At 46.0% G+C, this 14887-nt stretch overlaps 1 protein-coding gene across 8 annotated transcripts in view; it reads right to left on the bottom strand.

The window, feature by feature from the left end:
* Positions 1 to 14887, bottom strand: part of ZFAT (zinc finger and AT-hook domain containing) — a 213275-nt gene that overhangs the window by 106007 nt on the left and 92381 nt on the right. For 7 of the 8 annotated variants that reach the window (XM_074316937.1, XM_074316938.1, XM_019724243.2 and 4 more), the window contains 2 exons: positions 11519 to 11695; positions 454 to 705 (listed from right to left, as the gene is read on the bottom strand). In XM_074316937.1, the coding sequence (XP_074173038.1) occupies positions 454 to 705; positions 11519 to 11695 (429 nt within the window). Of the gene's footprint in view, positions 1 to 453; positions 706 to 11518; positions 11696 to 11834; positions 12189 to 14887 lie in introns of those variants that run through there. The other variant, XM_019724253.2, reaches the window with a different exon arrangement.

Below are 14887 nucleotides of genomic sequence, written 5' to 3'. Positions count from 1 at the left end.
TTCAACGTACAAAGGGTTTACTTTTTAAAGCATTTCTCAGACTTTGAACCAGACTCTTATTATTCCCTCTGGGGACCCTATTGTTTGAAATACTTTGTGTACCCAACCGCATGTGTTAAGATAATTCCTTTGCCCACATTTATTGATCAAATATCTGTAACTGTCTTACCTCCTGAAGGGTAGAGGCTGGGTCTACCCTCTTAGACACCCCAAGTCATCTCCTAAAATACCCCCATGACTTGGACTCTCTGGGCACCAACTACCAGATGACACACTCAGCTCAAAGAATACTCCCAGACATAGTCCGCAGTCATTACAGAAATCGGCACTTGCCCAGAGAGGCGAGACGCGTGTAGATCTGTGCTACTTCCAAGTAACAACGGAACCAGTAAAAACTGATCTGAGCGGCCAGCTCTTTCAGAAACCGACAGGTGCAGCCGGGCAGGTGCGTACCTGCGCCTCCCTCGTCCTCGCCCAGGTCCAGCACGATGATGCAGATGTGCTTGCGGAGCTGGCGCATGTTGGAGAACTTCCGGCAGCACTTGGGGCACTCCAGGCTGCGTGGGGCCAGGCCGCCCCCGTCCCCGAGGGCCAGTGCACTGTCCTCGCCCGGGCTCACGAGGCCCTCTGCCAGCTCCTCCTCAGCGCTGGGCTTCTTGGTGGACCCCTTAGGCCGGCCTCTCTTCCTCTTCATGACTGACAGCTCTGCAGAGGAAACAAGAGGGCACGCGGTAGTCACTCGAGGCGACAGTGAGGGCAGGTACTCACCTTCCAAGTGTGGGACTATGTTCAGTGTTGTGCTTTTTTTTTATTAAGAATGAAAAGTCTGGAAAATAAATAAATAAAAGGGGAAAAAACAAAAATAACAAAAACAAAACAAGACAAAACAAAAGAATGAGAAGTCTGAGGTAGTTCCAGAAATGAGCAGCTGCAAACAGCACGTTTAGCGCTAATATTGTTGCATCTCTATGCTAATATATAATAAGGTTTGTAATAGTGTGACTTAGGAAATCATTTTATCAGAACCTGTGCATATGCTGCTTCTGTAAAGTGGGGCCCACCAGCCCTCAGTTCACAAATCAGGCTCCGTGTGAACCACCATCTCCATTTAAATCCAGTTCTCAGAAATGGCTTGAGGGCTTCTTTGCAAAGGGTTCAGGAAGGCTGCTTAGCTTTTCATGCTCTTAACGAGTTACACAACTATTCAGATTATTGCAAGGCATCATGATTATTACAGCCAAATTGCTCTGACGAAAAAGAGAAAAAATAATTACAGTCTAAAACCACAAATTACAAGACTACAGACAACATTTTCCAAGTTTCCTAGCGACCTAGTGATTTACATGTCACGATCAGAGCTGCTTTAGAGCAAGTTTCACATCATTGTACAACTTGTATTTCTTCTTAATTAGCATTCATTTTTAAGGCATTTGTCTCTGGAATGAAGGTGGGAATTAAGAGGGGTGAGCGGGGTCAGGGAGCATCGCGCTGCTGTGTGCAGGTACAGTGGCATGGTCTTAGGTGATGTGACTTGACAGGTAGGCCGAGTGGCCAAGCAGGCGGCCGGCAGCACGTGGCTGACATCCCCTCCTTAGAGGTCTGGATCTGCCTGGCTGAGGCATGGCCTCTCAGCAGTCCTCGCTGAATCTGCACATCAGCGTGGAGGAGGAGGTCTTAGGTTCTAACACATCTTGGGGGATCGGTCATCTGTAGAAGGTCTTCAGGGTCCCTCCCTGCTCACTCTAAGGCTACAACTCTGCACAGGAAAGCATCAGCCACACTGCCCACAGCAACCACAGCAAGTCACTTCTGGTCCCAAATCAGACAGAGAGGCCACAGGGACAAAGGAGGGCAGGACAGTTCTGCAGGGAAAGGCAGCAGAATCTGCAGGGAAAGGCAGCAGAGTCTGCAGGGAAACAGCAGTGTGAAAATGTGGGCTCTGGACAAAGGAGCAGATTCTGGACAGGGTCCCCAAGAACTTAGGGAGACTGCGCAGGAGAATGGGAAAGTGGCTGAGATTGGGGATGGGTGGAGGGGGCTGGCAGGAACAGAGATTCTGCTGGCTGCGGTGCCAAGGGCGGTGCCTGAGGGAGGTCCACACCAGAGCCTTCCTCGGCCAGGGCAGCCAGCACAATTACTGTCTTCCCTCCATCTCCCTGGACGTGCTGGGGCCTGGGGGTGGGGGTGGGAGGGTGTGGAGAGAGCAGGGGAGGAAAGGCAAACGGAGGGACCGATAAAAGGAACCAGGGCACAAGACCCTCTGCTCCCTTTGTCTGCACTGGATTTCCCCAGAACAGAGCTGTGCCGACAGGAGGCCCGGCCGATATGTGTGGGGAGGTTGGAGGGGGAGGTAAGGAAAGGAACTAGCAAAGGACAATCGTTTACCTCAGTCCCTTATTCTTTACAACAGCATGACCTTGTGAAACCTACTGAAGCAGCAATTAATAGAGAAGCAGAATCGGAGAGGCTATAAAACATGCACCTCCCGTCCCGTCATCTCTTCTGCAGAAGAGTTTACGGGGGTCGGTGGCCCAGGCCCAACCCAGTGACAGACTCTGCATCGTGACCAGGTGGATACAAGCTACTCCTCCGAAATGCTCTATGAGGAGAAGAAACTTTACCCAATGAGCGGCCTGGCCTCTGTCCTTGGCTTCTGGGGTTGACCTCTAGGCATGCCCTGGCTGAGGGGAGTGTCTGTTTGCCAGGGGGCTTTGGTCGCCGGACAGTCTAACTATATGACTTATGACAGGAACACGTCACATGGGTTCCGCCCTCTGGAGGAAGTGGAGAATAAAGGTATCGGTCTGAACATCCCTGACGAAGGGAGGCTGAACAGGCCAGCTACACGGGCAGTTCGTCATCGAGCCCCCATAAAAACTCTGGGCACCAAAAGCTCAGCGAGCGTCCCTGGCTGGCACTGCTCAACATATATGGAATTGTGTCATATGTAGGGGCAGGAGGTAACGGCATCCAGGACTCCATCGTCGGGGGCAGCAGGATGACCAGAAGCTCCATCTGAAACCCTCCTAGTCCCAGACTTTGCCCAGAATCTCTTCCTTTGGATGATTCTAATTTGTACCCTTTTGGTAAAATAAAACTGTAATTGTAAGTGTAACGCTTTTCTGAGTCCTGCGAGTCTTTCTAGCAAATTACAGAACCTGAAGGACTCTGTAGGGACCTCCAAATTTATATCTAGCTGGTCAGAAGTGAGGGTGGCTCTGGGGACCCCAAGTGGTGGCTGGTTGTCAGCAGTCTTGGGCAGACAAAGCAGTCTCGTGGAGAACTGTGCACATAGCCTTCGTTTGGCAAGCTCATTGCAGCAGGGTACCCAGCATTTTCTCCACAGACGAGCATATGCCAGGCATGGGAAAGCAACCACTGTGTGCAAGGCATGCGAGATCTGTGCTCATCACATAGTAGGAGCACAGCACAGTCGGTCCGACGCAAGACTCATCTGTGTATCTCTCTTCCCACTGCTCTTTCTCACCCTGCACCTAACCTGGTCCTGCTTGGCGGGCACTTGCTAAATCCTGGAGCATTTCACTGACGGGCAGTGTGTGATGTGGCTGTCCAGGAAGAAATGCCCAATCGGCCATGAAAGCTTTGGAAAGCCTCTAACACAACGGTGACCAAACGAATCCTACATCTTCCTACATCCATAATTCAGATCCTTAAGACCAATTAGTTCGCTAAAAATGAAATATTCATAAATGAACTTGGAATAACTACAGCACTGAAAACAAGCTGCTGCTGTCAACTACCCACGTTTCTTAGAAGAGCCGAGGCTCTTGGAAATGGGCAAGGAAAATGTTGTCACCTCTAAATCAAAACATTTTAATGGCATCACCTCCAATTCTCCTGCCTCCTCCCTGAATTCCTTTAGTCAGTCTGTCACTGAACTCTATGGACTTTGTCCTAAAGACATCTGCCCCATAAACCCCTTTTATGTTCTTATGTCACCTTTGTCACCTGGATGCTTGCACACAATCTCCGGGATCCAGCCTTCTCCAGTCTTTCTCCACCTCCATCCCTTGTCTGACTACCACTCCCTCGTTCTAGAACCTTCCTTTGCTCTTGATGACTTAGCCCCATAATTCTCAGATTTGGCTTTCTAGGCCCTTCACTGCGTGGTTCAAACCTGCACGCACATGCGTGTATACACACATACACACACACCCACAGTGGCCACCCCCCACGCTCATGGAATGTTCTAGACCTCCCTAAACATGCACAGATAACCCTGTCTCGTTTTACTTATCTGTACTATCGCCCCGTATCTGACTGCCTCCTGCCCCCCCAATCAGACCTCAAGCCGAAGTCAAATGCCAACAGTTCAGGCTCAGTTCAGATGACCTTCTCCACCAGGGCGTCCCCGCTATTGAGCAGCTCAGCCTTCATCCCAGCTCGTCTCGGACTCACAGTGAGAGGCACACAGGTGGTGAGCCAGCTCCCTGCACCGTTTCCTGTGAGCTTCTCTTGATCTTATTCTTCATCCTGCTAAAGCCTCCTGCCTTCTCCACCTTGGAGTTGTCTGAACGAAGGCGTCTACCTTGTGAAGTATTAAATAACGTTTGTTTGTAGCACCTAAATTCTTTTCAATTTTTTTTTTTTTTTTAAATAGGAAAAGAAACATTTGGTACATAAGTCATAACCTATGTCCCAAGTTCCCACAGAGGTGAGAAAGGTGCATCTCAACTCTGTCCCAAGTCCACAGTTTGGGGACAATTTCCCACCGTCAGAGAACCGTCCTTGCAGATCCAGGGCCAAGAGCTAGCAAGAGACAGAAAGAATCAGCTAAAGGTTTTCACATTCAATCAAAAGATAATGTGAGCATTATGAAAAAAAGCCCAATATTACCAAAAATCTAATAACGTAAGCCCTTATACATCACTCAAGGAAGCACTTTCCCAGCGATTATCTCATTTTATCCTCATAAAAACCTTAAGAGATAGATGTAGCAAATGTAATTTTCACAATAGGAAATGAAATGAGGTTTCCAAAGGTTCAGCGACTTGGCACGTTTTCCAGAAGCAGCTGTTGCGCTCTCAGAGCTGGGAATGGGTTTCCATCCCCCACTCCCAGATCTTTCTGCTGAGTCATGTAACCCTCACGTCGATTCTAGATACACAGGTAGAGCCCAAATGTGGGGTGCTGAGAACACTGGCTGGGTTCAGCCGCCCTGGGTTCAAATCCCCCCTGCTCCTCAGTTTCTAACATGAAAAACAGACACAAACTGAGTCTATTTTGTAGAGTCCCTATTAATAAAAGCAATCTGCCCAAATGCTGAGCGTGATGCTTAGGGGACGGATAAATGGCAGCTGTGTATTACGATGGCCAGTCATTGGTATTCTGATGTGGACTCTCGCTGAAGAAACCAGTCCCCTCCCGGCCAGCCCACTGCTGGAGCCTGTGGCTCCTAGACGTTCGCCCACTCTTGTTCATTACGGCACCTTTTCCTTGATGTCTTCGCTTTAAAATGTCTCATACAGCAAGAAAGCCATTACAGAATTAGGGGCCCACAAACTTCACTATGCTTAAAACCACGGATAAAGCCAGCTTTCCAGTCAGTCTCTCACTTTGCAGCTCAATCTTTAATCAAACCAACTAGAGAATTTAGAAAAATCCTGAACACTAACATTGTCAGGCCCTGACAGTCAATCTCCCTGGCATTTATTTCCAACAACCCAGCAAGCGACAGGGAGACGATGAATTATTTATCAGAAATGAGGGAGCGTGAGCCTTTCAGGTTTAAGGGGAACACAGCAGCCCCTTTGTGGGACAGACGATAGCCGGCCCTGTGTTGTAAGGCACTGGGAGGCTGAAGGCATCCTAAGCCTGTTCTGTGGGGTTTTATCAGCAATGATGTGGAAACACCATGGAAATCCCAGCAACGGCCAACAATTAATCATTCAGCCGTACACCTCAGGCACCACAGCGAGCACCTCCAGGGCATTTCTCCGTCAAGTCCCTGAGGAAAGCATCAGTAATATTCCCATTCAACAGAGGAGGACACCAAGGCTGAGGACGATGAATTAATTTGCCCCAAGACACAGAACTAACATGTGGCAGAGCTAGGATTTGAACCCAGATCCATTGGCCTCAGTGTCTGTGAACTTCGTGTCTGTGTCAGGTCAGATTATGGTATCAGAGCCCAGAAACAACACATTTCAACCTCTAAGTTCTACAGAGAAATGACGATGGTGTCACCCAGCCCCAGTGTGACCCAACTCCTGAACTGGACAACAGATGGACAGAAGGGGCAGCGGGAGGGCCACTGATGCACCGTGCACGTACCACGTATGAAAGCACTGCGTGCATCTGTCTCAGAGCCTGCTTTAAAAAGGGCCGGCATCTGACCTCCCTTGGACAGACGACCAAAGCCACCTGCCTAAACCCCAGCAGGGTCTATCCCCAACACAGTGCTGTGTGCTGAGCCGTGCGTGAGCGCATCCAAGGGCGGGCAGGGGCCGATGCTCCATGAGCCACGCTGAGGTCTCTGAGGCTGGCTGCAGCCCTCTGGGCACATTTTATGTTTGTTCACTCTGAAGGAAAGCCTGTGACTGACCCATCAGTCCAGAATGGGGGTACCCTTCTGTAATCCGCACAAAGGCACCACAAGTGCCGGTTGCAGCCCTGCCAACCACATGACAGCTCCAGGTCTGAAACCTGAGTCTGTCTGAGTCCAAGGTGGGTGCTCTTTCCAGCACCACATGCTGCCTACAGGAGTAATCAGGGCTCGGGTTTCAGTGGTTACAGGAACAGCAGTACAGCACGCCTGCATACACTCAAAATGACTTTATTTGTGGTAAGTGCCCAGAAGAGGCAACACAAAGATTTAAATTTAGATCCCAGCCTCCCCTGGGAAGCCTCCTTTTGCCCTCAAACTAGACAATGTGCCCCCCTCTTATCAGCCCATACTTCAGCCTAGAAAAGCACTTTCCCCACAGCACTGAAGTTGCCTCTTTGCCTCACTGCCACCCAGCAGCCAGGAGGCAGAACCAACAGGAACGGTGCCTGGTCCGCCCTGGACGCTCAGCACCCAGCACAGCACTCAGCCACATCACAGCTGCAATTATTGAATAAAGCAACAGGAGGAGGAGGAGAAGGGAAGGAAAAGGTAAAGAGAGAAGAGAAGAACGCCTATTGAAAGGCTGACAGGGAGAAGACGACGGAAGAGCCAAACAAGGCTTTCAGGAGACCCATCTACAAGTAAATTCCTCCTCGCGCAAACCCAACTGCCCCTGCCTCCATCGGGATGAATGAATGCCCACGCGCATGCACACGTGTGCACACACACACACTCACACTCACACACTCACACATCGCACAAACCCACTCATATAAAGAATCACACACTCACAAATACAATAACACACACAAAAGGGAGAATGAGCTTGGTCCATTAGGCAATTTTTTCTTGAACAACAACCTGAGATTTGGTTAGAAAGAGGGCAGAAAAACCGAAGGTTTTCCTGCAGACCACTTCTTACATGAGCAAAAAAAAAAAAATGATTAAAAGGCTATAAAATAAACCAGAGGATTTAGAAATGTTCATGTTATAAAGGGAGACCAAAATAATAAATCAACTGCCACTCAGTTAAAGGTTTAATGAAACCATTTCAAGTATCTCTCAACCTAAAATTAATTGTGAAGGTTAAACCTGAAAAGAAATCATTAGAAACGAAACCTCTACAATCCTCAAATTTTATGGACTTGCACAAATCAAAAAAAGGACTTGGAGTACTGAATAAAAGATTTTTGAAGAAATTTCCTCACATTCAGAGTCTGAGTTATTAAAGTCTTAAGAAATACTTTTTTAAATTAAACAACAGAAGCAACCAATCTTCCAGTATACACAAAGAAGAGAAATGTATTCAAGAATAATTTAAGTCAAAACTCAGAAAATTATTTATAAAAGTAGCTCAATAGTAAGAATTTGATTATACCCAAAGTACCAAAAGAACATGCAAATACCATCAAACCAGCGGGACCCAAATCCCGTTCTCCCACTTACTAACTAGGTAACCTTGAGTGCAGGCAGGCATACCTTGTTTTATTGTGCTTTGCTTTACTGTGCTTCACAGATGTTACATTTTTTACAAATTGTAGGTAAAACTCAGCACCAGCAAAAAGATTATGACACGCTTCACTGCGATAGTCACTTTATTGCAGTTGTCTCAAACCAAACCTGCAATATCCCCCAGGTATGTCTGTGTGTTGTTTTAACGCCTCTGGGCTCTGAGCCACATATTCCTTAATTATAAATTCTAAGCATCAACAAGGAAACAGAAGACTAGAACAACAGTGTTAACCACCCAACAACAGCAGAAGACAAATTCTTCTCAAGTGCACCTGGAACATTCTCCAGGATCTATTACATAAATATTAGGCCATGAATCAAGTCCCGATAAATTTAAAAGGACTAAAATCATAAAATATATTTGGACAAAAATTAGAAATAATGGAAATAAATTATGAAAATTCAAAAATGAATGAAAATTAAACGGTGGACCTAAATAGCAAATGGGTCAGGAAAGAAGTCATAAGGAAAACTACAAAATACACTGAGGTGAACAAAACAAATGCACAACATATCAAAACTTACAGGATGCAGTGAAAGCAGTGCTTAGAGGGCAATTTATAGCAGTAAATGCCTAATGTTAAATAAAGAAGAAAGATCTCAAGTCAACAGCCTACCCTTCCAACATAAAACTAGAAAAACAGAAATAGACTAAGCACAAAGCAAGCAGAAGGGCAGAAATAATAAAAGTTAGAGTGGAAAGTGATGAAATAGGATACAGAAAAACAAGAGAGAAAATAAACAAAATTTACAAACCTTTAGCTGACCTCAGCAAGAAAAAGGAGATTAAGACTCAACTGCTAAAATCAAGAATGAAAGAGGGGACATTACTATTGATCTTACAAAAATCAAAAGAATTCTAAGGAAATACTAAAAACAACTGTATGCCAATAAATTAGATAAATCTGATGAAATAGAAAATTTCCTGGAAAGATACAAACTACTGAAGCTAAGTCAAGAAAAAGCAGAAAAATATGACTACACCTATAATATGAAAAGTAATCAAAAAACTTCCCACCAAAAATAAAAAGCCCATGACTAAATGGCTTCACTGGCAAATTCTATCAAACATTTAAGAAGAATTAACTTCAACACTTCAAAATTCTTCCAAAAAATAGAAGAGAAGGAAACGCTTCCCACCTCATTCTAAGAGGCCACTATTATGCTGATTCCAAAACCAAAGACATCAGACAAAAGACGCTAGACCAACATTGCTGAATATAAATATAAATGCCTTCACCAGAATACCAGCAAACCAAATCCAGAAGCATATTAAAAGAATTATACAATATGACCAAGTAGGATTTATCCCAGGAATGCAAGGCTGAGTCAATATATGAAAATCTATCTATGTGATACACCATATTAGTAGGATGAAGGAAAAAAAAACAAAAACATGATCATCTCAACAGACACGGAAAAAACATTTGACAAAATCCAATAATAAAAACACTCGACAAACTAAGACTAGAAGGGAATTTCTTTAACCTGATAAAGGACACCTACAAAAAAAACAAACAAAAAAAACCAGCTAACATTATACTTAGCAGTGAAAGACATTCTCCTCAAGGTCAGGAACAAGAAAAAGGATGCCTGTTCTTATCACTTCTATTCAACATTGTACTGGAGTTTCTCGCCAGGGCAATTAGGAAAGAAAGTCAAATAAAAGGCAAACAGATTGGAAAGGAAGAAGTAAATCTATCTCTATTTGCAGATGACAAGATTTTATATAGATAGACTCCTAGAGAACCCACAATAAAACTATTAGAGCTAATAAGCAAGTTCAGCAAGGTTGCAGGATACAAGAGCAATATATGAGTAACAGTCATATTTGTAAACTAGCAATGAACAATGTGAAAATGAAATTAAGATAGTTATTTCCATTTACAGCAGCATCAAAAGAATAAAATACTTAGGAGTGAAAATAACTAAGGAGGTATAAGGCTGGGGCACTGAAAACTAGGAAACATTGCTGAATGAAATTACAGACTTAAATAAAAAGACATCCCATGTTCATGGATTGGAAGGCTTAATATTGTTAAGATGGGAACAATCCCCAAACTGATCTACAGATTCAATGTAGTCTTTATCAAATTCCAAATGCCTTTTTTAAAGAAACATATAAATAACATATAGAATTACAAGACCCTAAACAGCCAAAGCAATCTTGAAAAAGAAGATCAAAGTTAGAGGACTTGCACTTCCCTATTTCAAAACGTACTACAATCATCTAAATAGTATTCTACTGGCCTGAGAACAGACATGGACATTCATGGGATAGAACAGAGAATGACGAATTACACCCACACATCTATGGTCAACTGATTTTTGATAAGGGTGTAAAGACCATTCACTGAGGAACTTAGGGGGACAGTTAGGGGTATTTGCCTTCCTCGTTTTATATTGTTTTACACTTTTCAGCAAGGTGTTATTACTTTTGTAATTGAAAAATAAACAAAAAAACAAAGTATAAAGGAATAATGTAATTGCTTCAATGGGTTTATCTACACGGTGTTCGGCCCAGGACAAGCAAACAAAATGCAATGGGTTCAATCATCGCACATGGAAGGGGTCCAGACAAGGGCCTTCTAGGCCCTGCAGGCTGAGGGAAGAGCTCCGAGAAGCAACCTCAGGCTGAATGAGCCTTAGAGACATGCAGACCTAATTACAGCGCCTGGACGCTTTCTCTAATCCATCCACCTGCTGCAACTGACACCGTTCAGTGGGGGACGTCCGGACACTGCAGGCAAGAAGTACCTCACTTGGCACATGGACCAAACATGGAGGGTTCTGTGCAAATCAAAGCTTCTTGCAACTGAATCCTTGTCCCAAGCGTACATGATTAGCTCAGAAATGCTGCTTTTAAGATTACATATACTCACTTATTTATCACGTATGTGACGATAACAGCGTCCCTTTATTGTCCTCTCTGTCACTCTAGGGGCTACAGGTATGTTCTTTGATTTAATCCTCACAGTCCCCCGGGGACAGGGATACGTTTTCATTTTTCTTTTCAGATAAGCAAAGTGAGGCTTAGAGAAATCATATAATTTGCTTCAGGTGATGTAATGTAGCTAGCAGGAGCTAGAGCTGGGTTAAACGCACACTTACCTGATGACAAGCTCATGTTCTATAGAGTTAGATGGTTCCACCTTCATTCATCATCCATCCACCCACCCATCCATCCACCCACCCACCAGGCACTGGAGAAACCCCTACCGGAGCCAAGTACAGGGAATGCAAAGAAGCAATCTTATTTGAGCAGATCTATAATTAGACCCTTATTGTGATTTCTGGGTTGGAAATGTGGATTTTCTAGGTTTCTGTGCCCACCGGACAGAATGCCAGAATCAAAGGAATTGAGAGCAAATTCACATCATCATCACAGACACGCACATCCGTGGCCGTGGTCCTCACCCAGCACCCCGGCCTGCTTACCGTCTCCCGTTTTGCTGGGCTTGGGGGGCTCTGGAATACTCAGGGGCCTCAGGGGGATGATGATGTCATCAACGTTAACTCCTTCTTCTCTGTGCTTCTCAGAAACGTGGGAGAGGAGTTCCGACTGATTTGGTGAGAAAAGGTTACAGCATTTACACATGAAGATGGCCGTGTTTTCTGTAAGGAAAAAAAAATTATATATATGTTATTTCATCTTCACAGAAACAATTACTTCCAACTGCCTAAGAAAAGTATTGAACGCTGCCCCTTTGAGCAATCGCCAGCCTCCGACACGTTATGTCCCGCTCGTGGATACCTGCACAGCTGGGCTGCTCAATTCTAATGTCCGGTGGCCCAGCTCCCAGAAAATTCTTTCTTCAGTATTCAAATCCTCAGTCCTCTGGATAGGGGCTAATAAAAACCTCCCTGTTCCCCAAATCTACTCCACAGCCTAGATTCCAGCATCAACCAGCAAAGTAAAAAACGAACATGGAACTTGAAAAATTATATGTAACCCTCCAATGGATGAACTTTACCCATGGCAATTAAGTATTCTAGCTAGACTCTTAAATTAGGTGCAAGGAAAAATTGATCAAAATAGCATTTCTCAAGAGCCAAGACCCCTTTCACTGGCTGGCACTGGACTAAGAACACGAAAGAAGGAAATCTGTTGTGCTTTTAAGCCACTTCATTCCTATTTAAAGCATGATCACCATTCACAAATATTTACTGAGAGTCTACTATGTTCCTCCCGCTGTACTAGGCAGGAAGACATCATGGATAAACACTGATGTTTGAGTCTGATAAAATAATTATAGGCACATAGAAGAGTATTAAATTCAGGCCCCAACAATAATTAAAAGCTAGATTTTCTTTTTTCTTTTCACATTTATACTAAAAGGAAGAATTGGTATGAAGGGAAGGACAGTGGCTTTGAAGCAGACAAACCCAGGTTAAATGTCCCACCCCAGCCCCTAATGCTGTAATGCTGGGTGAGCCTGGACAAGCAGGGACAGTCTCTGGGTGTGGCGGTTTGAATAGGAAGTGTCGGTAGCATGCCGACCCCGCAGTGGGAACACAGTAGGCGCTCACTCAGGAAACCATGATCCTGAGTCACCCCGACGCTCTGCACACAGCATGTCCTCACTCACACAGCTGAACAGCGGGGAAGTTGCACCTACATTGCCTGTTTCCCTGGGACTCTCACCATCACTGGCTCACGGAGACTCTTAAAGCCACACAGCAGTCATACAAGGTCTCTAGGCCACTGACTCTGTCAATGGTGAATAAAGACGTCGTACGTAGCTTCTCCTCTCCCCACACCCCAGCCTCACTTGCAGCTGCTGACCTGGCTTCCTAGTTCACATGAAGCCGCCAGAAGACAGCCTCTACCAGCTTCCTCGACCACACCTGCTGACCCACCCACATCTGCACCCAGCCACCCAGTCTCGCGCCTTTTGGCATAAGGGGTGGCACAAGCAGTGGCACAGAGCTGTGGTCAGCGGGAAGGTCCACCCTGGTGTTCTTATAACTGACATTGTCTGCCACTGGTGGCTCGTGGAGAAAAACGGCAGGACCACATTTAACCATTGCTACTGCTTTTAAATTCTCTGAAGACAACGCACCCTCAGTGCCTGGCCCTGGGAAGCCTGCTCCTGCTGCCCTGACCCTAGAAGGCAGCGGGCATCACTGGACAGAGGGCACCACCATGACCTGTGGGCACTGAGCCCCAATCCCGACCACCCACTCAACAACACTGTTCCGGTGACATCTGCTTTTTTCTCCAGTTCACCAATGCTCCCCTCTCTGTGCTCTCGGCATGCTCTATTTCTCCCATCGTAAAACAAAACAAAAATCTCTTTTGATCTCCATTCCCCACTCTCCCCTATGTAATGTCTCTCCTTCTCTTTACAGCAAAACTCCCCTACCAGCAAGAGGAGACAAGAAAGGCAGTAGGGAATGCCATTGCGACAGTGAGAACAGAACCCCGCCAGTCACTGGGGTCACAGAAAAGAGACCCTCTCTGGATTCAAAGAAAGGGTTTCTCCATGAACAAACGGGCAGAGTGATGGCCTAAGAGAATTCTTTCCCACTAAACAACATATGAAATAGGAATTTGACAAAGCAAAATAGACGTTCATCAATGAACGTCTCTCATGAATACTGTCAATTGATTTTGTTTTTCCCCAAGAAATGCTTTATTCCTAAGGCACCCAAACTGCTTCCCAAAGCAGTGACTGCAGAAGGACTTGTTCTTTATATGAGGACGTGTTGCGTTCACTGTGCTTCCTGTTGATCCGACCATGATTCTGTCATTCAGGCAAAAACGGGTCTGTAATCCTCACTCTACAGGTGAGGAAACTGAGATTGAGGGAGGAGAAGCAGCTTGCCTGAGTCACAGCTGGCAGGAAGCAGAGACCAGACTCCGCTCCCTGCTCACGAGACGAGCTATTTGGCTACAGACCATGAGCTGAGTTCCACTGCGTTAAAGCTAAAATAATTTTGCAACCATATCTGAAATTAAAATCATTACAAAGAAGAGCAGAACCCCCAAATCACTTATCGGTTTGCTCTGTTCGTGGCAGCGTCTACTGAGCAGCGGCCGTGGGGGTTGGGGGGTCCCACTGCAGGTACCGGGGACACAGAGATGAATCAGGAATAAGGAGCCGTGCCTCAGAGGCCATCGGGTCCTCAGGGAGGCAGACACGTCTCAGAACCACCGCCTCTTAGGTTTTTACTGACACTGTTTCCCAACGCATGGGCAAGGATTCTTGATTCCTGTTGTGCTTTCAAAAGACAGGGAATTCTGTGACATTTAACAGAGCAGAACTTCTGGGGACCAGAGTTATTGCAGGAGGTCTTTTAGTTCACAGACACACGAAGCATTATCTGGAGACTGAATAAATAAAACTGCTTTTGCAGCTATGTGGACAAAGTGTCAGAGACCGCTGTGAGCAAACGACTACCCGGTTATTCCACACAACCCAGAGACTGAGCAGTCCAAGGTAGCGCCAGGTTCTGACCATCTGCTATCAATTAGCACATGTTTCCCACGTGTCCGCCGTGTGTCCAGTTCTGTAGGTGTGGAGACTGGATCTGGATTTCCCCAGGTGCGGGCAGAGACAAGCCCACATGACTTAGGACGACTGTCACATAAGAGGGCTCAGCCGTGCAATACAGGCTGTGACACGGGGCCGGCACCTGTACGGAAATCATTAAAACCACCAGGGGGGCCGGCCCGGAGGCTCAGGTGGTTGGAGCACCGTACTCCTAACGCCAAGGTTGCTGGTTTGATTCCCACATGGGCCAGTGGGCTGCGCCTCTACAGCTAAGATTGTGAACAACAGCTCTCCCTGGAGCTGGGCTGCT

Source organism: Rhinolophus sinicus, linkage group LG12 (assembly GCF_036562045.2).
Source record: "Rhinolophus sinicus isolate RSC01 linkage group LG12, ASM3656204v1, whole genome shotgun sequence".
NCBI lineage: Eukaryota > Metazoa > Chordata > Mammalia > Chiroptera > Rhinolophidae > Rhinolophus > Rhinolophus sinicus.
Note: the sequence above shows the minus strand (reverse complement) of the source record. Positions and strands in the feature narration are given on the sequence as shown.